At 39.7% G+C, this 24,215-nt stretch overlaps 2 protein-coding genes across 2 annotated transcripts; both read left to right on the forward strand.

The window, feature by feature from the left end:
• Positions 1-9,282: 9,282 nt before the first annotated feature.
• Positions 9,283-11,317, forward strand: LOC129562061 (growth-regulated protein homolog gamma-like). The gene is made up of 4 exons (XM_055435007.2): positions 9,283-9,449; positions 9,541-9,664; positions 9,774-9,857; positions 10,639-11,317. The coding sequence occupies exons 1-4, from the start codon at positions 9,362-9,364 to the stop codon at positions 10,652-10,654; spliced, it is 312 nt and encodes a 103-aa protein (XP_055290982.1). The 5' UTR covers positions 9,283-9,361; the 3' UTR covers positions 10,655-11,317.
• Positions 11,318-21,659: 10,342 nt separating this feature from the next.
• LOC129561737 (growth-regulated protein homolog beta) lies at positions 21,660-23,825 on the forward strand. Its single transcript, XM_055434427.2, has 4 exons — positions 21,660-21,834; positions 21,918-22,041; positions 22,155-22,238; positions 23,096-23,825. Exons 1-4 carry the CDS (start codon positions 21,744-21,746, stop codon positions 23,109-23,111), a joined length of 315 nt encoding a protein of 104 aa, XP_055290402.1. The 5' UTR covers positions 21,660-21,743; the 3' UTR covers positions 23,112-23,825.
• Positions 23,826-24,215: the final 390 nt, after the last annotated feature.

Raw genomic sequence — 24,215 nt, forward strand, 5'->3', positions numbered from 1 at the left:
ACCTTATCCTGCATCCTGCACCTTCCATCTCAGCCTGGACTCTGAGGTTAGTCATTTCTGCAAATTAAGGTCTTCTTGGTTTACACTGGGCTAACCCCATGGTCTTGCTCAGTTTTACCCTGAGTTACATGAAGAAATGAAATCATGTGTGTTGGTATCAGTGTACTTTAATGCTTTTTAGTCCTAAGTGATCTTTCCCTGATATTTTACAGTCCTTTTGTTCATTAAGATCAACTACCTCTGTACTTTTAGCAGTTGTTGTTCCAAATCCTTACCATTTCCCTCAAACACCCAGCCCTGTCCTTAGGCCTGACTACTCAGTGCCTGATTTGTCCCACTTTATTGTGATGACCCCTAAACTAATCTCCCTTCATCTTCAAAATCTCTCTGTGCTTTCAATTTTTCTCCTTCTACTTTCTTGATATTGAGAAATAATTACCCCACCCTGAACCCACTTGCTAATACAAACAGTCAATAAAACTGATTGCTTAATCTCAACTAAGTACAAATTCAAGCACGATATTTTCTTTTGGCTTTTAAAAGCTACTTTTAATTTAAGCTATTTCATTATTTTTCTTTATTTAACAATATTTTATTTTACATTCAAGCACATTTTGCAAATGTGAACTTAATTGATTTTCATAATAATCCTATGAACTATTTTCAGCACTTTAAAAGAAGTAAAAATGTTTAGGTTGGCTATAGCTGGTAGAATGCAGAATGGACAAAAAATAAGGCAGATACAAAAAAAAAAAAAAAAAAAGGCTGCAATGAGAGAACACATGATGTAGGAAAACCAGAGGATAAACTCCATTACAGCTCCAAATAATAAATCTTACTATTTCCTGTTCTGAACATCTATTGACTTCCTTCCTGGCCTTCTGTAAGTACCAGATAAATGCTAATGCCATCATCATCCCCTCACGCAGAGCTTTTATCTTGTTTTATTTGTTTGATAAAACTTTGATTACTTATAAGTCTCTATTTTTAAAAAATGTATGTACAAATGGACAGAGTCAAGAGGAATAAAAACAAAAATAAAAGTATTTCTGGTGCAAAATATGTGGAATGTAGTAAAAAAAAAAACACTGAAAAATACACTATGGACAACATTCAAAAATCAAGTTTTTGATTCTTTATTCTAATTCTTCTAGCTAAAACTTGTGACACCATGTGTGTGATACTTTCCTTTGTGGTTTATACACTCATCTATGTACACTTATATGTATATATATGTGGGCTTCCCAGGTAGCACTAGTGATAAAGAACCCACCTGCCAGTGCAGGTAGATGTAAGAGATGCGGGTTCCATCCCTGGGTCAGGAAGATCCCCTGGAGAAGGAAATGGCAACCCACTACAGTATTCTGGCCTGGAGAATCCCATGAACAGAGGAGCCTGGCAGGCTACCGTCCATAGGACCACACAGAGTCAGACATGACTAAAGCGACTTAGCACACACAATCACATATATATGTATGTATACTCATCTTTAATGCATATATATACAAATACACACCTATATATACATATATATTTATACACACACATGTATATGGCATCACTGACTAAATGGACATGAATTTGTGCAAACTCCAGGAAATAGTGGAAGGCAATAGAACTCCGTGTGCTGCAGCCCATGAGGTCACAAAGAGTTGGACATGACTTAGTGATTGAACAACAACACTCATCTATTGACTTCCTAAATTTTTGCTTCCATGAAACCACAGTCATCACGGTTTTATTCTCCAAAAAAAATTTTATAGCATAAACTATGCATTTCCATGGAGACGTTTCCCCGTTCCCTGTGTTGAGTTCCCTTTTTAAAACTTGTCATAGCACCATTTCTTCATATTGCTTTATATGATCATGGCAGCATGTATTTCGTTGAGGCTTCTTCCATAAACATTATAAACAATGTTAAGAAAGTAAAGATGAAAAACTAACTTGAAGCAATTTCTTAAAATCTTTTAAAAATTGTCCAATGACAATATTTTTAAAGGTGACTTAGTGTAACTTGGGGCTTCCCTAGTGGCTCAGACGGTAAAGCGTCTGTCTGCAATGTAGGAGACCCAGGTTCAGTCTCTGGGTTGGGAAGGTCCCCTGGAGAAGGAAATGGCAGCCCACTCCAGTATTCTTGCCTGGAAAATCCCATGGTTCGCGGAGCCTGGTAGGCTACCATCCATGGGGTCGCAAAGATTCAGACACGACTGAGAGACTTCACTTTCACTCACTTTCAGTATAACTTGAAATGATTTGAAATCATTGCAAAATGCTCAACTCATCCAAGGCTTTACTATAGATACAACAACAGAAGTTACCTAATATACAGAGGGGAGTATACTGGATGAATATATTAATGAATGTCAAGTTAAGAGTTGAGAATGCCAGGTTAAGAGTTTGGAGTCTATCCAGTTTTGCATCTTTTATAAATCATGTCCTAACATGTTATCCACAGTAAGGAGTTAATAAAGGTCTCCATTTTTTTTCTTATCCTGAGCCTTTTATTTAATCTGACCCTCCCTCACATACTTCATACTTGGGAAATTTCTGCACATAGGTCAAGGAGACACTTTGAGATGGACTCAAGAGCATTCTAATGGAATTAGAATTAACACCTGCACTGGTTTCTGAGTAATAGGTGGGGGCTACACACAGCCTTCATTGACTAGATTTTGCCTCCATCTCTCCTCTCTCCCTGCCTCGCAGATTAAGCTCCAGATATATGATTTTCTGTCTGTTCCAAGTAGACATGATACTCATTCTAACCTCAATGCTTTTGTACATTTGGCATCACCTTCTGGAATGTTTCCCTTATCCTTTGATCTCCTAGCTCACATGGGAAAATTTCATCCATCCTTTATGACTCAACTCAATACGTACCTTCCCTCCGGAGAAGCTTCTCTGAAGTTCTCTCTCTGAGAGTTTGGCCCACCCTTTTCAGAAACAAAACTAGGTATCCCACCTCTAGGCACCTACCATATTCTAGGCATACTTTTCATGTGATGTTCTAGGCTACTTCATAATTGTTTGTATATAAGTCTGCTTCTCTTATTACACTGAAAGTTTTGTGATAATGGAATCAATCATTTTTTTATATTCCTTGAAGCTAACATGTTTCCAAACTCATAAATGTTAAATTTAAAGAGAATAGATGGAGAGAAAAAGGGAAGGAAGGATTTAAATAGTGAAGAATTCAGTCTGTTAAAAAGATAACTTTAGAAGCAGTATGAAAGATGGAGGTCTTTTTCAGGACTCTTTACCTGCATGTGGTGTAATCACAACCCAAATTGGCTAAACAAGGGAAGAGAATCTATTGTATATGAAGTGAAAGTCAAAGGATCTGTTGTTGTTTTTCAGTCACTCAGTCATGTCCAACTCTTTGTGATCCCATTAACTGCAGCATACCAGGCTTCTCTGTCCATCACTCTCTCAAACTCAGCCCCATAAAGTATTAGGTAGGACAAAGCTAGACTCAAGTTCACAAACAGCATCTCCAATAATCTTGTCTGTGTAAGCTATGTCTGTGCTTTCCTCTGTGGCATTACATCCTCAGGCAAGCGTTCCCTAAGTCATGGCAAGACTGCAGATTTCCATCTTACCAGTTTAGCAATCCCAGCTAGAAGCAAGAGCTTCTCAGAGCCTCTTAATTCCCTACACTGCTGCACAATTGGCATTGTCTTATTGGCCAGCCTTAACTCATTGGCTCCATTGTGAACCCATGTTGACGTGGGCAAGGACATAGGCAGGAAGCAGGGACTAGCAGTGTCCTTGGGTCACAAACTCTCTGTCTTGAGCTCAGAATTGAAGTCACTTTAATCACATGGACTGCCAAGGGCAGAGGCGGGGATTTCCAAAGGAAAACCAAGGTTCTGTTTTAAGAAGAAAGAAGGTGAATTCTCTGGTGATCCAGTGATTAGGACTACACACTTTCATTTTTGAAAAGTGTCAGATCGATACAGAAGTAAGGTCCCCACTGCACCTGTGTGAACCCCTCCCCCCACAAAAACAGAAAGAAAAGAAGAAAGGTGGGTGCCAATCAGGAGACATGTAGAGAAAGCAGCAGGCGTGCTCATAGTACAGCTCAGAAGGGGAGGTTAACATTGTTGTTCAACTGACCATTCTTAGAAGGATGGGAGATCTTGGAATCTAGTAACTTGTTCATCTTCATTTTCTCCCTTAAGTGTAGAACTGTTCTACACAAACCATAGCTGTGAGGAAATGGGAAAGGTAGCACTGGCAGTTATGTCAACAGAGCTCTCAAGGTGAGCTAGGACACAGCAGAGCCACACTACTCATTCATGCTGGCTAATGAGTAAGGTCAGTGTTCAGCATGGAACAGCGACCTTAGATTCTGCAAGCATGTTACCTCGTATTCATTAAAGATACCCTTACAATTACCGAATAGAATGGAATTTAGGAAATTGAACTTCTATTTTAGAGAGGACTCCTCTAAGTTCATGATTGCACTGATTTATGGCTTTAGCATATAAAAGTGGCATTCAGGACACATTAAAAACAAGAAATAATTTGCTTATCCTGATGAGCTTCATATCACTGATGCTCTTAAAATTTTCTGAAACTTACTGTGGGGCTGACATGAATTAAATAGTGGAAAGCAGTACATTATTAAAGGAAAAAAATCCTCCTTTATTCCTTCCTGAAAGTAAGTGATTTTAATTTAACAAGTTCCAGAGGTCATGTTATAGATAATTCAACAGATAAAGAGTTGATTCTTGACATGTCTCATCCTTTTGGCTGCTGTTGTAAGTAAGCTGAAATTCTACTGTTCCTTGATATTTATTCACGTCACTACTTTGGGTTGGGTCTGGGAACCATTACAGCTAATACTTTTCATTGTTTGAGCAACTAACTGTTAATGCCCAAGGCAGATAGACAGTCATTTCTTAAATATTTTCTCATAAATGAATTGGGAAACTTTTTTACTCTTATTCCTATTTTATATGAGAAGTAATTGAAAGCAACAGTGGATTTTAAAAATCTATTCCAAGATTCTCAAAGAATATGGCTGCATTCCCCCTTACAAAATTTCTAATGCTAAAAAAAATTAAAGATAAATTAAGATATGTTTCTCTGAAATATACATATACATATATTATATTCTCTTTACAACATAGGTTGTTATGTGTTTATTGTAGTTGCTGTTTAGTTGCTCAGTCATGTCTGACTCTTTGCAACCCTATGGACTGTAGCCCACCAGGCTCTTCTGTCCATGGGATTCTCCAGGCAAGAATACTGGAGTGGATCTCCATGTTGTGTTTATGCAAGTAACTTAATCAGGTCAGGCTGCTATAACAAAATATCATACACTGAGTGAATGAATGAAAGTCGCTCAGTTGTGTCCGACTCTTTGTGACCCCATGGACTTTATAGTCCATGGACTGAATTCTCCAGGTCGGAATACTGAAGTGGGTACCCTTCCCCTTCTCCTGGGTTCAGTTCAGTCCAGTTCAGTTCAGTTGCTCAGTCGTGTCTGACTCTCCCCGACCCAATGAATCACAGCACGCAAGGCCTCCCTGTCCATCACCAACTCCCGGAGTTCACTCAAACTCATGTCCATGGAGTCGGTGATGCCATCCAGCCATCTCATTCTCCGTCGTCCCCTTCTCCTCCCGCCCCCAAGCCTTCCCAGCATCACAGTCTTTTCCAGTGAGTCAACTCATCGCATGGGGTGGCCAAAGTATTGCAGTTTCAGCTTCAGCATCAGTCCTTCCAATGAACACCCAAGATTGATCTCCTTTAGAATGGACTGGTTGGATCTCCTTGAAGTCCAAGGGACTCTCAAGAGTCTTCTCCAGCACCACAGTTCAAAAGCATCAATTCTTCGGCGATCAGCTTTCTTCACAGTCCAACTCTCACATCCATACATGACCACGGGAAAAACCATAGCCTTGACTAGACGGACCTTTGTTGGCAAAGTAATGTCTCTGCTTTTTAATATACTATCTAGGCTGGTCATAACTTTCCTTCCAAGGAGTAAGCGTCTTTTAATTTCATGGCTGCAATCAGCATCTGCAGTGATTTTGGAGCCCCCAAAAATAAAGTCTGACACTGTTTCCACTGTTTTTCCATCTATTTCCCATGAAGTGATGGGACCAGATGCCATGATCTTTGTTTCTGAATGTTGAGCTTCAAGCCAACCTTTTCACTCTCCTCTTTGACTAGGCTTAAATAATAAGCATGAGCCTCTTGATGAAGGTAAAAGAGGAGAGTGAAAAAGCTGGTTTAAAACTCAACATTCAAATAACTAAGATCATGGCATTCAATCCCATCAATTCACGTCAAATAAATGGGGAAAAAATGGAAACAATAGCAAGCTTTATTTTCTTGGGCTCCAAAATCACTGTGGATGGTGACTGCAACCATGAAGTTAAAAGACACTTGCTCCTTGGAAGAAAAGCTGTGACAGATCTAGACAGCATGTTAAAAAGCAGAGACATCACTTTGCCAACAAAGATCTGTATAGTCAAAGCTATGATTTTTCAGGAGTCATGTCCAGATGTGTGATTTGGACCATAAGCAAAGACTGAGCACTGAAGAACTGATACTTTCAAATTGTAGTGCTGGAAACAACTCTTGAGAGTCCCTTGGATGCAAGGAGATCCAACCAGTCCATCCTAAAGGAGATCAGTCCTGAGTGTTCATTGGAAGGACTGATGCTGAAGCTGAAGCTCCAATACTTTGGCCATCTGATAGAAAGAGCTGACTCATTGGGAAAGATCCTGATGCTGGGAGGGATTGGGGGCAGGAGGAGAAGGGGACAACAGAGGATGGGATGGTTGGATAGTATCATTGATTTAATGGACAGAAGTTTGAGCAAACTCCAGGATATAGTGAAGGACAGGAAAGCCTGGCATGCTGCAGTCCATGGGGTCGCAGAGTCAGCCATGACTTAGGGACTGAATAACAAATTTCTCACATTCCTGGAGACTGGGAAGCAAGATCAAAGTATCTGCAGATTTGATATCTGGTGAGAATCCTCTTCTGCTTTCCTGGTAATGAAATCACCTTGCTTTATTCTAACATCACTGAGAGAGACGACCAGCTGTTCGGGTATCTTTTGCTATAAAGGCACTAATCCTACTGTGCCCAAAAAACTTTGGCCACCTCATGCGAAGAGTTGACTCACTGGAAAAGACTCTGATGCTGGGAAGGATTGGAGGCGGGAGGAGAAGGGGACAACAGAGAATGAGATGGCTGCATAGCATCACCGACTCGATGGACATGAGTTTGAGTGACCTCTGGGAGTTGGTGATGGAAAGGGAGGCCTGGTGTGCTGTGATTCATGGGGTCGCAAAGAGTTGATCATAACTGAGTGACTGAACTGAACTGAACTGAACTGAATCCTACTGTGATGACCCTATCCTGATAACCTCAAATAAACCTAATCACCAAAAGGCTTCACGTATACCATCTCGGTGAGGTATAGGGCTTCGACATAGGAATTTTTGGAGGGCACTAAAGAGATCCAACCAGTCCATTCTAAAGGAGATCAGTCTTGGGTGTTCATTGGAAGGACTGATGCTAAAGCTGAAACTCCAATACTTTGGCCACCTCATGCAAAGAGTTGACTCACTGGAAAAGACTCTGATGCTGGGAGGGATTGGGGGCAGGAGAAGAAGGGGACGAAGAGAGTGAGATGGCTGGATGGCATCACCGACTCGATGGACATGAGTTTGAGTGACCTCTGGGAGTTGGTGATGGACAGGGAGGCCTTGCGTGCTGTGATTCATGGGGTCGCAAAGAGTCGGACACGACTGAGCGACTGAACTGAACTGAACATTTAGTGCATAACAGTAAGGTTGTAAACACTTCTATTTTATTTAGCAAATATTTGTATAGCACTTAATATGTGCTACTCTTTGGACACTACTGAGCACACACTCTTCTAGAAATGTTAACACATTTCATATTATAACAACTCTGTGAGGCAGACACTATCATTAGCTCACTTTAATGGAGGAAGAGCAAGAGCAGGGACAGATTAAATGATTGCCCATGATCCCATGTTCACGTGGCAGGTAAATGTGCAGTTGAGATTTCAGCCTTGACAGCCTGATTGACAAACTCCCTCTGTTCCTGATGCAGACCCTCTTCCTCCGCTCCCCAATCCTTCTCACAGCATCCACAGAACATCATACACATCCCTAAGGTCCTTACCTACTCTGGAGGGTCAACTTAGACCAACTACAGTTTAATCCAAAAAGGGATATTGAAACTGATGCTTAAAGTGAGAACGCCTCGGTTACATAGAATTTCAAATGTAAGTACATTAATAGTTGATTCCCAGGAGGGAATCAGTCCAAAGAAATAGGCAAATTCAAACAATACGGAGTGAAATGTACTAGTAATCTAGTATTTGTGTCCAAAGCCATACCTGTTTGCTACTTAAAGTCAAGAATCTTAGGCACTCGCTTTCTGATCTTAAGCCCACAGACAGGCCTAGGAAAGGTGAAGGGACCTCCTGAGCCCAACGTGGCCCTTTATAATACCTAATATCTGCGGTGAGTGAAAACACAGCCTTCTGTATAACAAAAAGTGGTGCTATTGGAATCACTAAGTTCCAGAATTTCGAAGAAAGGACAGATAAGAGATTACAACACAGTATCCTAAAATAAACAGGGAATCAACCCATTTAATAGACAGGTCCCTGGCCCTCGCCCCCAGTCCATATCTCAAAAAAAAAAAAAAAAACACCAAAACAAAACAATGGCACTAGCGTGATTTATTTTTGATCCTAGAACATCAGGAATTAGACAAAGGTTCGTACATATAAACTGCAATGACAGATGTTAGTTTAAACAGTGCATTTACTTCAGGGATTCATAAAATCTACAAAATGCAAATTAAAGAGAAAGAGGAAAGACAGACAAAACAAACAAACAAATAAACAAACAATCAAAGGCTGGCATTCTAGCTTCATCTCGTTCAATCTCCAAAATAGAAGTGTCTTTGAAAGAAATTAACTCCCGCCTAAGCTGTGGTGCAGTCCCTATACTAGGCTAATCAGTCTGACAACGCCGGGGTGTCCGGGTGCCCAGGGCACCCCTCTCGACCGTAGGCGGCCCCAGCCTGGCGGCGACTCATTCCCCGCGTGGGGATTTGGGCACAGAGAGGACACCCCGCGTGCGTGGACTCCTCGGGAGGCAGGCGGGGCCAAGCCTTCCTTCCGGACCCGGGAATGACCCGCGCGTCCGGGAATTTCCCCGAGCCCAGGGCTGCCAACTCCCGCCCCAACCATGGATAAAAGGGGTTCGCCCGGCTCGGGGAGCCACAGAGCCCGCTCAGCCAGCGCTCCAGCCAGCCTTCCCGCCGCAGACACAGACCTTCCCAGCCGAGCCCCATGGCCCCAGCCGCGACCGCCGCCCCCCGGCTCCTCCGCGCCGCGATGCTGCTGCTGCTCCTCGTGGCCGCCGGCCGGCGCGCGGCAGGTGAGTCCCGGCGCCCGGGATCCCCTGGGCGGGACGGGGACGGGTGGGTACCAACGGGGACAGCCCCTAACTCACTCTGTCCTTCCCGCAGGGGCGCCCGTGGTCAACGAACTGCGCTGTCATTGCCTGCAGACTTTGCAGGGGATTCACCTCAAGAACATCCAGAGCGTGAAGGTGACGCCTCCGGGCCCCCACTGCGGCCAAACCGAAGTCATGTAAGTAGAGCCGCTATCGTTGTCCTTATCACCCCCGCCGTCTGATTGCCCCAACCTAGACTTACAGCCCGACCTCCTGCCTCACGTGGATTCTCCCTTCTCTCTGCAGAGCCACTCTTAAGAATGGTCAGGAAGCTTGTCTCAACCCTGAAGCTCCCATGGTTAAGAAAATCATCAATAAGATGCTAAACAAGTAAGTCATGGATTCTATTCCTACTTGCAAGTAGAGCCATTGCTCTCAAATACTGGCATCTACCTCCTGGAAATAGTATTTGATAAACCCACAGTTTAGTTGTAGGATTAAAAACCATTATTTCCCCATTAAATTTGATCTGCTCTAGTGTCAGAAGGCTATTTCCAGCTCCCTCTGTCCTGATTCTCCTCTCCATCCCCATTCAAATGAGCCTGTATGTTCCTAAAGATTAAGTAGGGCTTTCCTGGTGGCTCAGAAGGTAAAGAATTCACTTGCAATTCAGGCGACCCAGGTTCAACCCTTGGGTCAGGAGGATCCCCCGGAGAAGGGAATGGCTACCCACTCCAGTGTTCTTGACTGGAGAATTCCTTGGACAGAGAAACCTGGTGGCCTACAGTCCATAGGGTCACAAAGAATCAGACACAACTGAGCGATTTCAAAAGATTAAGTAAATTTAACCAGAAATGGTAAAATGCTTCCAACCCATTAAAGAACAGAATTGTTTGCCTCCATTCCTCAATGGTTTCTACTGAAAAATGGAGACCCGGGTTTTGGGCAACAGGAACCTCAGAAACTTAGCAGTGAAGAACAGGACTTTGCAGTGAAAGCTCCCTGAGTTCTAGGATGCTTGTGAAAGTTTTTTAATCCCTTTGAGCAGAAACCTTTTCTGAGTGCAGAGCTGGGCCAGGGTCTGCATGCAGAAGTCCCTTCAGCCTTGGGGCCTGTACAAGAAGAGTAGCTTTCCTCAGCCCCTATAACCCTAACCCTTTTCTCATTGCAGGGGCAGCACCAACTGACCTAGAGGGAAGTAAGAAGTTCATTGGTGACAGCTCCTGAAAAGTGGTCTCTGCTCTTACAGGAACTGAAAATGAAGAAGAGAACAGCTGGTTTCCAGGGACAACTAGAAAAGGCTTGATGTGCTGGACTATTTTATATGAGTTCTATTTATTTATATATGTATTTATTTTTCAAAGCTCGTATTTCAGTCTTTTACATGTTAGTGTTTAAAGATGTGATTATGTTAAATCAAACACAACCCAGTCCTAATTGTTATTTAATATGAAGATGATGAGTTTTAAATGTTTTATTCAGCTGATATTTATTGGAAGACCATAAAGTGCCAGGCACTGTGAGAGAGGTGGAGGTGGTGTGTGGGAGAAGGGAGTTCATAGAATCAGACAGTGAAATCACTATTAGAATCAGGGAAAGTACGTGCATTTCTATTTCTGTACTTTTTTTTAAAAAGAATGTCAGTTGTTATTTATTGAAATGATTTCATATTATGTGGTCAACATTTTTATGTTGAAATTTCCCTTGGACATTTTATGTCTTGCTTGTAAGGCATAATGCCTTGTTTAATGTTTATTATGTGGTGTTTCTTTGTTTTGGGGCAAAGAAGTTAAAACTACTGTTACATTTTTTAAATGGCATGAAAATAAAAGTTTTGCAAAAAAAATTAACATGATTAGGTTTTGTTTTATTCTTCTTGATCTTTAGTTCCTACTGGGTGCTCAAGGTATTATACACTTAGGCTTAGGTTGTGCCTAACTTTATGCCAACTCCTAGCTGCTATTCCCTTATTTTTCTCTAACTTGAGAAGGAATATTTGATACACTACTCTCCTTAACCACTTTGAGAATTCTAGTTTTATAAAAAAAAAAAAAAAAAAAACTGCTGTTTTTTTCACACTGACCAATTTGTTATTCAAAATTAGTTCTTTATAAGCTGTTGAATTTTTATTACTATTTCAACAATAGTATTAAAATTGTTTTGATAAATTAAATTGTTTTGATAAATGTTTTTTCAAACAGCTATGCAATTCTTTTCCTTTAAATGAATCTGGGAGAAAAATATATAAAAGTAGATTATTCCTAAAAACAGGAGCAGTTTGTGTTGTTTAAAATGACAATAATAAAGGTCAGTAGAAATAAATACATACTGTACAGTAAAATATATGACAAAAATAACACAAATGATAGGTAGGGAGATAAATAGATTTATAATACAATGTATTATACAATATAATACATTGTTAGAGAAAGTTTTAAAGAAAATTGCAATGTGGCAAGAATATAGTAATTTTTAGGACACCCAATAAAAAGAAAATGCAAAATTTTAGATTTAAAAATCTAAAAAGGGGAGAAAATGGAATAAAAGAAAATACCTGTATAATACAAAAGTAGACAAAATTAAGGAATAAAGGAACAAAACAGCAGATGACACAAGGAGAAATGGCTTCCTTTCGGAAAGATTCTTAATAATATAAGTAGAGCCTCTTGAAGGTGGGGTTTAATTCCAATCCCCTCACACACACCTGAGTTTGGGCTGGACTTAGTGACTTACTTCCAAAAAAGAGGTAAGGAAAAAGGAAAAACAATAAACTTAGAGTAGAGAATCTGTCAATTAACCAAGTGATCAAGGTTATTATCACCACTTGATATCACTTGATATCACGTGACTATCATGTACTCATATTATGTGATGAGAAGGACACTTCATCTTCATGATATTCTTACCCCAAATCAATAATCCCAGTGTAATCATCAGAAAATCATCCTAAAAATCCAAATGGAGGAACATTCTACAAAATAACTCATGAGTATGCTTTCAAATTCATGAAAGACAAAACTGAGAATCTGTCACAGTTCTAAGGAGACAAAACACACATGACTTAATGCCATGTGGTATGCTGGTTTGGATCCAGGAATAGAAAAAAGACGTTAGTGGAAAGTGGTGAGACCCGAATGGAGGCTGGAGTTTAGTTAACAGCAATGTGCCAATGCTAATTTCTTAGTTTTGACAAGTGATTATAAATATGTAAGATATCAACAAGAGGAGATACTGGGCCAAGGTCCACAGGAACTCTTTGTGCTATCTATACAAGTGTTTAGTAAATCTAAAATTATTCTGGGGCTTTCCTGGTGGTTCAGTGGTAAAGAACACGCTTGCCAATGTAGGAGACGTGGTTTTGATCCCTGGTCCAAGAAGATCCCACATGCGGTGGATCAAGTAAACCCATGCTCAACAATTACTGAGCCTGTGCTCTCCAGCCTGGGAGCCACAATGACAAACCCCATGCTGCAACTTCTGAAACCCACTCACCATAGGGCCTGTGCTCCGAAACAAGAGAAGCCACTGCAAATAAAAGCCCATGCACCGCAACTAGAGAGTAACCCCACTCCCTGCAACTAGAGAAAAGCCTGAGCAGAAATGAAGACCCAGCACAGCCAAAAATAAAATAAAAATAAGTAAATTAATTAACTTTGAAAATTATTCCAAATTGAAAGTCTATTTTTAAAAAGATAAGACATTAAATCCAAATATATTAGAAATTATAGTAAATTGAAATGGGATAAACACTCAAATTAAAAGTCAAAGACCATCAGGCTGTATAATTAAGAGAAAAAGAATCAATGTTGCTTTAAAAAGGCACACTTTAAACATTAGGACCCAGATCATTTGAAATGAAAAGAATTAAAGCATTGTATCATGCAAAAAACCAATTGAAAGAAACCTGGCATGGATATATTGATGTATTGATTACTTATTAAATTATTATTAGTATGAATTATTGATATACTTGTTAATGGTTGATATATTGTGCATGCATGCTAAGTGACTTCAGTCATCTCTTTGCAACTCTTTGCAACCCTACGGACTTTAGCCCGCCAGGCTCCTCTGGGATTCTCTAGGCAAGAATACTGAAGTGGGTTGCCAGGCCCTCCTCCAGGGGATCTTCCCTACCCAGGGATTGAACTTGCATCTCTTACTTCTTCTGCATTGGAAGGTGGGTCCTCTACCACTAGCACCACCTGGGAAGTCCCTGATTGATATATTAATTACAACCAAATAATATGTTAAGACTTAAGAGAAAAAGAAGGCTGATTTAAAATAAAAAGGTGGCAATTTTAAGAGGGACAAAAATACTTAGTGAACTTAATAACATTATCAAAATATATAAAGCAAAATGGAGAGAAACTAAAAGGTACAATATATGAAACCACAGTCACATACAAAGGTTCTAAGAAACTTCTCTCAGTACTTAATAGACAAAGCAGTAAAGAATCAGTAACAGTATAGAAGAGTTAAACAACATGACCAACCAATCTGGCTTGAAAAAAAACACATGGGCATGCTTCACCTAACAACTGCATAAACCACGTTTGGTTTTCCAGCCCACAGATAACATTTTCTAAAAGAGATTATATATGAGTCATAAAGAATGTATCAACAAATTTTAAAACCTTGAAATTTTACAGAGGATATTCTCTGATCATCAAGATTTTTATGATTATAACTTTCCTAGCTGAAATATGTAATAACATATCACTGTATGTGATATGTTTGCTGTGGTTTATAACTCTTCTCTCAACTTCCTAAATTTTGCTTCCACAATACAGAAAGCATCAGAACAGGGTCATCACGCTGCTTTCATGCCCATTATAGCCAAGAGTGATAAAAAATATTTCCACAGAGACATTTCCTCACTTCCTATCTCTATTTCTTGACATATTCTATGGTAATTTTGGCATTTCTGTATTTCTTTGGCTTATACATATGTAATGTACTTTAATTACCTCCACAAAAGTTTAAAAAACAATCTTAAAAACATGGAAAGTCAAAGTTTACACTGAAATCTATTCTTTAGAAGTCTTGGAATAATGCTCAGACTTAACATATTACTTGGTATTCAGAGATAATTGAAATGAATTTAAATATTCAGAGATTTTGAAATTGTCAGGCTGTCTCTACAACAGGAACAGAAGGTAAGACGAGCTCTATTGCAGAAGAAAGTACGCATGAAGAACTTCATGTTTCAGCGTTTTCCACTCCATATCTTTTGCAAAACTGACCACAATCTCTTGCATCAATACATTGTATGTGCTTTATAAATGCCCTTTGACTTAATATTTCTGACCTAAAACTGATAGTCAGCTATTTCTCCAATAAAGATGGGTTTATTTAAGACCAGCAAATAATTGCAATTCGAAGTCTGCAACCATGGCAAGCTCCATTCAAGTCCCCATGTGGTAAGGGAAGAAGAACATTTTTATAGAATGGAACAAGAAGTTGGGAGGGCTACAGTTAACAAAAAGTCCATGGATTTTCATTGACAGTCTTTGCAGGGAAAGGAGTCTTATCTTCTTCCTGTTGGGCTCAGTTCTTTTCCCAGAGTGTGAGAGCTCCCCCTTCTGGTCACTCTGTTCTATTTGGGTTTCCATGAAGTTTCTGCTTATTATTATTTATTATTATTAGTTTTACAATATCTACCACCTCTCCTTTTCTGCACACACTGTGAATCTTAGGTTACCCTAGCCTTTCCTCCTCCCCATGGTAGACAGCAGATAAAGGTCACAATGTAGTCTGTGCAAGAAGGCTATAGAAACACCTTGAGGTACATGGAGAGACTTCCCAATGGAGGTAACGTCCAAACTGGGTCTTGATGGAGAAGCAGGATCCCATGAGCACATGGCCTCCAGGGTCCCAGCCCTGCCACCTCCTCCAGCCTGTTTTCCCCTCTTCCTGCTCATAGAGTGAGCTCTAGATACAAGACACTTGCTCTCTCAGTACTCACATCTCTTTTCAATAACCATGCCTTTGCCCACTTGATCCTCTCCTGGAATGTTTTCCACCCCTCTGTGTTCCCCATTTACCTGGAAAGCTCCTTATTCTTAAGATTCACATGAGTGAGCACTTCTTTCAGGAAAACTTGTCTGACAACTCTCATAAACCCTCTATAAGAGTTGCAGTAAGTCTCCCTTCTCACTCCCAATACCTTGGGAATGGTTTGCCATGGTAGCTTTTCCTAAACTTTTCTTTTTTACATTCATTTCCTACTGCATTGAGAATTAGATGGTAGCAGAGTCTCTTATTCCTCTTTATATCTCCAGCACCAAACTTCATTCCCATGTAAAAGCTGAAAAAAATAACCATTGAAAATGAAGAAACAAATGGAGAAAGGCATTAAATTTGAGTTGAAACACCCTCCTTTTTAAAAAGATAATTCTAGCAGTAAGTAGAGTCAGTAACAAAAAACTTAATTCAAATTGGGTTAATGAAGAGGGACTCATTTGCATTATGAAACTAAAAGACTGATGAGTAGGCGCAATAAAGCTCAGTGATGCAGTTCAAAACTTCATAACAGTCTCACTCTGGATCAGGCTGCTTTTCTCTGTGCTGGCTTCATTTTAGGCAAGCTCTTCTCAAGCATGGGCGAAGTTTTAAATTTCTGTTCCACTAGATATAAACCAACAGGAAGCAAGGGCTTTTTTTGTTTGTTTTTCTGACCATTTCTGGACAAAAAAACTCCAGGGATTTTTCTGACTTGGCTAGGCTTAGGTCACTCATTCACTCCTGCACCTATAGAATGGCTTGTGGTTGGACCCAGATTGGAAGGACTGACCAATATCACCTTCAGTCATCAGTTCACTCCTGAAGCTTTAAAGCAGGGTCACTCTACCTGAGCTACCCAGATTGGGAGAAAGAAAAGATGGTTCCCACAGGAAAACCAAGGTATTGTAACCAGAAGCAGGAGGAAAGGGCTCAAGGCAGGCACAAATGACAAATAAATTAGAGACTGGACCAGGGGCATGACACCGACACTGGATGAATGCTCTGGAATGAAGAAGTAGATGGATCCAGGGATTTATTGCTTCCAGCATCTTCATTCTTCTTCTCTCTGTGCCAGAATCATTCTACCCAAAGTAATCATTGCGGCAAGACAGGGTTGGCAGTTGTGGGCACAACTTTCCAAGGCCAGCATGGGGAGAGCAGCAGGGCACAGACCATTCCTGAAGCTCCATCATCTGGGGATACAGCACCGACTCTGGACTTTTTTTTTAATATTTATTTATTTGACTGAACCAGGCTTAAGTTGCTGCATGTGGGATCTAGTTCTGACCAGGTACTGAACCCAGGCCCCCTGCATCGGTAGCCCGGAGTGTTAATCACTGGACCACCAGGGAAGTCCCACAATTCTGGATTTTAAAGGCAGATTAGATAATGTCAATCAAATCTGCATAATGCTGTAAATATGGTAGCTCAAAATGAAATTTAGCTACTAATTCTTTTAATATAGGATTGGCTCTATACTTTTAAAACTGATGATTGTCTTAGTTGAAAGTTTGAGTATATACATTTGCCATTCAGCTCATAAAATGAGTAATTAGTTAGGGAAGATGTTTTTTAGAACAAGAAGGGGAGAACTGGGTTACTTTAGTAGGTTTCAGAATACTATTGCTTTTTATTTTTTATTTTTTTAATTTTGTTTTTGGCCAAGTTGTGAGGCTTGCAGAATTTTTTTTCCCCAACCGGTGATGGAATTCTGACCCTCCATAGTGAAAGTGTGGACCACTAGACCATCAGGGAATTCCCACATTATTGCATTTTAAATGATCTGAAAAATAATATAGTGCCATTAAAGATTAAATTTTGAGAATTGATATATTAAAGTAGAAAAAATCCTTTGTACTTTATTTTGTAAGAAATCAATGTTCATTAAGCAATGTTTATTAAGACAATATGCAAAGTCTTAGGCATAAAGTTGAAGATAATTCTACAAATACAACGCTGCTTCTTGATATGGTTTATCCTTTTGGCTACTACAGTGTTTTGATTCTCTATTCATTCCCCCTGAGTATTGGCTTATGCCAATACTTTGATTTGGATCTGGAAAGCATTAAAGCAAACATTCTCTGGTTTCTTAAGTTATTAAGAGAATAAATGTCTGGGTAGTCTCCAATTAATGCTGAAGGTTAAATATTTTAGATAATAAAATATGACAAAGTGTTCAAACAGAGTCAGTAGGAAACTGTGATCCTTATTTCAGCAAATAAGAGCTTATGGTAGTGATCGTTTCCCTTCTGGGAAACTCTCAGGGTGGAGTCATTATTCCTGACCTGATTTTTGAGTTGAAGTCCACTGATTTGGAAAATCAAATCACTAGATGACTAGATATGGATTTTATTAAATTCAAGTATATAATATTCATGACACAAAAGAAAATTCTTGTTGTTAATGAAATAAAACACGGGAGACTCTTGAGCAGTTGGCTATTTTCAAGTTTTAGGAAAGGTGAAGTTGAACTATTCAACCATGGGGATAACAAAACAAGACTGCTCTTCTGAAGTTAACTGTCATTTGTTTCAGGAAAAATAAGTAATTTTTTTATTGTAGAGTGGCTAAAGCTACACTGCCTGAAGCTCAGATTCTGAATTATCTTAACTCTGAGATCTTGGCAACTTATTAATAGTTTCCCTGTGGGGGGAAAATTGTGAAGAAAATAAACTGGTGACTATTTCGTGAGGCAGTTAAGACTAAGTGGGTTTTATATATATGTAAAAGATTTAGAATATTGCCTATTACATCAAAGTGTTATTTATGATAGCACTTCATGTTTACTTAGCATCTCATAAATACAGAAAACATGTCATTTACTAGGGATGTTGAAGAAAAAAGGAAAGATCTGCAAAAGTTTGTTTCTTGAACAAAAGTTTAAAAGTCTTAATAACAATCTCTTCATGTTTCCTGTCCTTTACACTTTTTCTATAATCAGCAGATACACACTTTAATCAGAAAAATAAAATCAAATTTTTTAACTTTTAAAGAATAGCTATTATGTCTCTGAGCCACTGATTATCTCAAGAAAACATAATACAGTTAACCCTTGAAAACATGGGGGTTAGGGGTGCAGTTGAAAATCCAAGTATAAGTTTTAACTTTCCAAAAACTTAACTACTAATCACCTACTGTTGACTGGAAGCCTTACCAATGGCATAAACAGTCAATTAATACATATTTCATTTAGTCAGTAAATTGTGTCTGACTCTTGCGACCTCATGGACTGTAGCCCACCAGGCTCCTCTGTCTGTGGGATTTTCCAGGCAAGAATACTGGAGTAGGGGTGGCTATTTTCTTCTCCAGGGGATCTTCCCAACTCAGGGAGAGAACCCAAGTCTCCTGTGTTGGCTGGAGGACTCTTTATACCGCTGAGTCACCAGAGAAGCCCATATGTATTATATACTTTATTCTTAAAATAAAGTAAGCTACAGGAAAGAAAATTAGGGCACTTTTATTAGGAAAATTTTAACAAAGAGAAAATATATTTACATTTCTGTACTGTATGTATTGATACTTTACATTTGTCATATGTTTATAAGATGAATCATCTATCAGTATCTCCATCAACATTGTCTTATTTAATACAAAGCATGTAGATGTTATATGTATTAATAACATGACTCATCAAAAATGAAAGATAATGTAAAATTCATATTTAATTACAGATATAATGATTAATTCATTGATAACAAGGAAGCAATATGATTGCAATATAGTATAACTGATACAATTGCTTCACAGTAGCTTAGCCTATATTCTAATGAATGAACCATTATAAAAACCTTATGGCCTACAGTATTACAGTCATATTCATAACATAGTATTAGAAACATGGTTACATTTTTAAAAAATTTACCTGTGGTAATAGTTTCTCCAATTGTAAAATAGAGAGGCATACTATATAGAAATGTAATAAAAGTAAAGTTATAAAACAGGAAGAAAGCTAACACATTAATTTTATATTAAATATCACTCACCTTATGCCTTTGTAAGAACAGACTAATATTTACATGGATTCTATCCATTCATGACATAACAACTTTTTCCTAGCTTTTTTGACATTTCTAGGCTACATGGTTAGTCTGAAAGTTTTTTTTTTCAAATTGCCACAAATCTCCAAAATTTTTTCCAATATGTTCATTGAAACAAGTCTGTGTATAAGTGGACCTATGCAGTTTGAGCCCATTTTGTCCAAGTGTTAAGTGTTGTTGTTGTTCAGTTGCTGTCATGTCTGACTCTTTGCAACCCCATGGACTGCAGCATGCCACTCTTCCCTGTCCTTCACTATCTCTCAGAGTTTGCGCAAACTCATGTTCACTGAGTCAAGTGTCAAGTATATTTCCAATTAAGAATCCCAGAAAAATAAAAATAACAATAGTATCTAAGCAAATTCTCAATTATTGCTGAGTTACTCATATTTTATAAGCTTTAGGTCATCTTTCATTCCCTACACTTTTTAAAAAGATTAAATTTCCTGTTCTTTTTCTCAGGACTATACTGACAAAAAATGCAAAGACAAATCTTTATTATAGTCTAGTTATTCATAATCTTTTCTAATAATCAAAATGAGAGATCTTCACTTTTATTCACATTTTGTAGTTGAAATGACTAAAACTAGAATTATAAGACTACTCAACAAACTAGATAACAAAAAATGTACTCTTTTCTCTTAAGAAAAAATATACAAACATTTTATGTTGGACGAGTTTTTGTTTTTATTTTTTCAATAATTCTTTTCTCTTTGTGCAAAGATTTTATCCTCAGATTAGTTTCAGCTTAGTAATATGGAAAAAGCTATTTCTATTTTAGATTTTAAAAATTATAGCATTTAATATGTATAAGTGTTTTCAAATGCTAATACATTTATTCATGGTAACAGCCGGTTGAAGTAGATACTACAGTTCATCTCCATTTTACAGATGAGAAACTAAGACACAATTAAATGCCACAGATCAATATTTCCGAGAGCTGAAATTCCTACTTTGCAGCCTCGAACAGAGACCTGCTCTGTGTCTTTACCCACCCTTCCAACCTCCCATCGCTTCTCTTGCTTACCACTGGGTATCCCCACACTTTTAACAGATCTGCATCCAGAATCACACCTAAACCATCTGAAACCTACCTGAGCATAATCCAACAAAGGACATTAAAACTAAGGGTGAAAAATAAACTACACAATGATGAAATCTTCAATCAACTGCTTGAAGTGTCTTTTTAGGAATTAGTACAAATAAAGTATGACAACAATTATTTCTCTGGAAGGAAATCAAATCACTGGAAGCGGAATAGTTCATATAAGATGAAGATAAAATGAGATTTGTGACCATCGAACAAGTAAATGGTATGACATTCACGATTTTAGCTCTTAGATACTTCACAGGAACACCTGTTTTTGTTTTTGTTTTTTTGTGTTAGAAGAGCGAAGGGTGCTACTCTCACTACCAGCACTAGGCATTCCTCGTCCCGCAAACCCACACTCCAATTCCTGTGACCTGTTTTGTTCTTGAACAAAACTAGAAACTGGACCGGAACACATATTTCCCTCCCTGAAATAGGTCCAAATGACCACTCGTCCCTTAGTTTACGGATTAATCAACACACTCTAAGCAAAAAAAAAGCTGGTATTCATGAATCTCCGCGAGCTCTGGAAGTTCCAGAATTTCACCGGGGAAGGAAGCTATGTAGGATTGCGACACTTAGCTGCAATGTAAACCCAGAATTAAACTTTTGATACTGGTCATCCGCTCACTACTGCGGGGACAGTATGCCATAAAGTGTGATTTATTTGTGCTCGTAAAATACCAGGAAGTAAGAGAACATTCTCATGCATAATTTGAGATGACATGTGCTTTGAGAGTGTATTTATTCAGACGTGGATAAAATCATCAAGTCCCAAGAGACTTAAGTGTAAGTAACACGTGGAAAATCAGTTCTCTCTGCGTTCCTCCTCCCTGGCCTTAATTCCCTCAATAACTAACGTTTGTCACGATGCCTGTCTCCTCCAAGATGTGACACCACTTCTTGCAAGGCGACTCAACCCCCCGGGGGATTTGGGCGCGGGGATGACACCCCGAGTGCGCTGATTACGCGTGAGACGGGCGGGGCCGCCTTCCTTCCGGGCCGGGAGTTTCCCTGACCCCGGGGCTAGCAACTCCCTTCTGATCAGGATAAAAGGGGTTCACCCGGCTCGGGGAGCCACAGAGCCCGCTCAGCCAGCGCGCCCGCCAGCCTTCCCGCCGCAGACACAGACCCTCCCCGCTGAGCCCCATGGCCCGAGCCGCGACCCCCGCCGCCCCCCGGCTCCTCCGCGCCGCGATGCTGCTCCTGCTCCTCTTGGCCGCCGGCCGGCGCGCGGCAGGTGAGACCCGGATCCCCAGGGCGGGACGGGGCTGGGTGGGCGCACGTGAGGACAGCCCCTAACCCACTCTGTCCTTCCCGCAGGGGCGCCCGTGGTCAACGAACTGCGCTGCCAGTGCCTGCAGACCTTGCAGGGGATTCACCTCAAGAACATCCAGAGCGTGAAGGTGACGCCCCCCGGCCCCCACTGCGACCAAACCGAAGTCGTGTAAGTGTCACCTCTGCTGCTGTCCTTGTCATCACCACCCACCGTGCCGATGCCCCCACCCCGACCCCCAAATGGACTTCCCACCTCATGTGGATTCTTCCTTCTCTCTGCAGAGCCACTCTCAAGACTGGTCAGGAAGTGTGTCTCAACCCCACCGCCCCCATGGTTAAGAAAATCATCGATAAGATGCTAAACAAGTGAGTTGTAGCTTTTATTCATCGTGTGACTATAGTCATTCTGCCTGCTGAAAGTTATGTCAGAGAAACCTAGGATTTAGCTGAAAGAATGAAAAAAAATCATTATTTCAGAATTAAATTTGCCATTAAGGTCATTAATCTGCTCTGGTGTCAGAAGGACACTTCCAGTACCTCCTGGCCTCCTCGCTCTTTGAGTGTGGGTAAATGTATGTTTCTAAAAGATGAAGCCCCAGGATTCAATCCTGGTCTCCTGTATTGTAGGCAGATTCTTTACCATCTGAGCCACCAAGGAAGCCCAGAAGGTGAAGCAGAGTTAGCCAATGATGCTAAAATGCTTCCTATCTGTCAAGGAACAAATACCATTTACCTCAAGTTTTTCATGGGTTTCAGACCTGAGAGGTAAAACTCTTGTGTTATATGGAAGAGTCATATGGAACTCAGGCTTGGTGGTGAAGCCTGGGACTTTTCAGGAAACGTCCCTCCCCCTGGCCTCTGCCAACACAGTGCAAGTCTAGGTTCCACCCTTTATTATTCCTGTAACCCCAGGGAAAGTACTTAATCTCTTTAAGTCTCAATAACATGGGGAATAATAGTAATAGGTATTTAATGGAGTTTGCCATAAGGCTTAAGTGATGTCATGCATGTACTTTTTTTTTAGCTCAAGGCGGCATTATGTTGCTGCTTTTTGAAAATAGTAAGATTGCTACCACAGACTCCATGTTCCTAATTAAATAGCATTTAGGAGCGAGGCATTTTCTGTCATACAATGCAGCAATGGTCTAGGTAGCAACCACATAGTGCAGGGCTGTGAGGTCAGTTTTTGGGGTCCTCTAACAGTAACCATTTTCTCATCGCAGGGCTAGTGCCAACTGATCTAGAGAGATGGAAGGAGCTTCTTGACTACTGCAGCAGCCTCAGTGGAGTTGAAGTAAAAGAAGAGAAACAAACGGCTTCCGGGGTCACCTGGACTGTGTTTAATGTATTTGGCTGTTTCTTATGAGAGTTCTATTTATTTACATCTATATTTATTTATTTATGTTTCAAAGCCTGTGTATTGATATTCTAATATTTAAAGGTGCGAATGTGTTTGGCAGTTCTGTGTACTGTTAGTTTCAAAGTTTATTTTTATGTTAACTCAAAGTTAGTTCAATCCTGACTTATTTAATTTGAAGATGATGTGTTTTAAGTGTTCTTCACTTATTAAACTATTTTGGGGGAGAGGATATTCCACACTGTACTATCCACTATAGTAAAGGCTAGAGACAGTAGTGGAGGGTTCAAGCAAACAGATAGATCACGATTACTGTTAATGTAGGGAACGTATGTGTACATTTACTTTTTGTAGAGAAGATTGTCAGTTGTTATTTATTGAAACATTTCACGTCTGTAGTCAGCATTTCTGATGTTGAACCTTTACAAATGACAATGATCTAAATATCCCTTGGACATTTTATGTCTTCCTTGTAAGGCATAATGCCTTGTTTAGTGTGAGTTATCTAAATGATTCTCTGTCTTGGAATAGAGAAGTTTAAGTATTTATTGATGTATTTTTATAAATAACATGAAAATAAAGCTTTTTACACAAATTTCTTGCTTAAGTTTCTTTCTTATTTCTTGACCTCTTTTATCCTCCCTCTTGAATACCCAGCACTTGGGTTTTCTATTGCTGTTATTACAAATCATTACAAATTCAGTAGTTTAAAAGAATACACTTATTTTTTCACAATTCTGGAAGTTAGAAGACCAAAATTAGTTCCACTGGACTAAGATCAAGGTGTCTGCATTGCTGCCTCATTCTGGAGGCACTAGGGGAAAATCCATCACCTTGATCTTTTTAGCTTCCAGATGTCATCTATGTTTCATAGCTTATGATCATCTTCCTGTATCTTAAAGCTATCAACATGGCCTCTTCAAATCTCTTTCTCTAGGGCACCAAAATTTGCCTCCCACCAAATGTGTCTCTTTGTTGGTTATCTT

The sequence above is a fragment of the Moschus berezovskii genome, chromosome 5 (assembly GCF_049115385.1).
Source record: "Moschus berezovskii isolate FMDL1 chromosome 5, NW_MosBer_1.0, whole genome shotgun sequence".
NCBI lineage: Eukaryota > Metazoa > Chordata > Mammalia > Artiodactyla > Moschidae > Moschus > Moschus berezovskii.

Coding starts and splice junctions, on each gene's coding strand:
- LOC129561737 (XM_055434427.2), top strand. CDS start 21,744: ATGGCCCGAGCCGCGACCCCCGCCGCCCCCCGGCTCCTCCGCGCCGCG. Junction 21,835..21,917: donor CGCCGGCCGGCGCGCGGCAG/GTGAGACCCGGA, acceptor TCCTTCCCGCAG/GGGCGCCCGTGGTCAACGAA. Junction 22,042..22,154: donor TGCGACCAAACCGAAGTCGT/GTAAGTGTCACC, acceptor TTCTCTCTGCAG/AGCCACTCTCAAGACTGGTC.
- LOC129562061 (XM_055435007.2), top strand. CDS start 9,362: ATGGCCCCAGCCGCGACCGCCGCCCCCCGGCTCCTCCGCGCCGCGATG. Junction 9,450..9,540: donor CGCCGGCCGGCGCGCGGCAG/GTGAGTCCCGGC, acceptor TCCTTCCCGCAG/GGGCGCCCGTGGTCAACGAA. Junction 9,665..9,773: donor TGCGGCCAAACCGAAGTCAT/GTAAGTAGAGCC, acceptor TTCTCTCTGCAG/AGCCACTCTTAAGAATGGTC.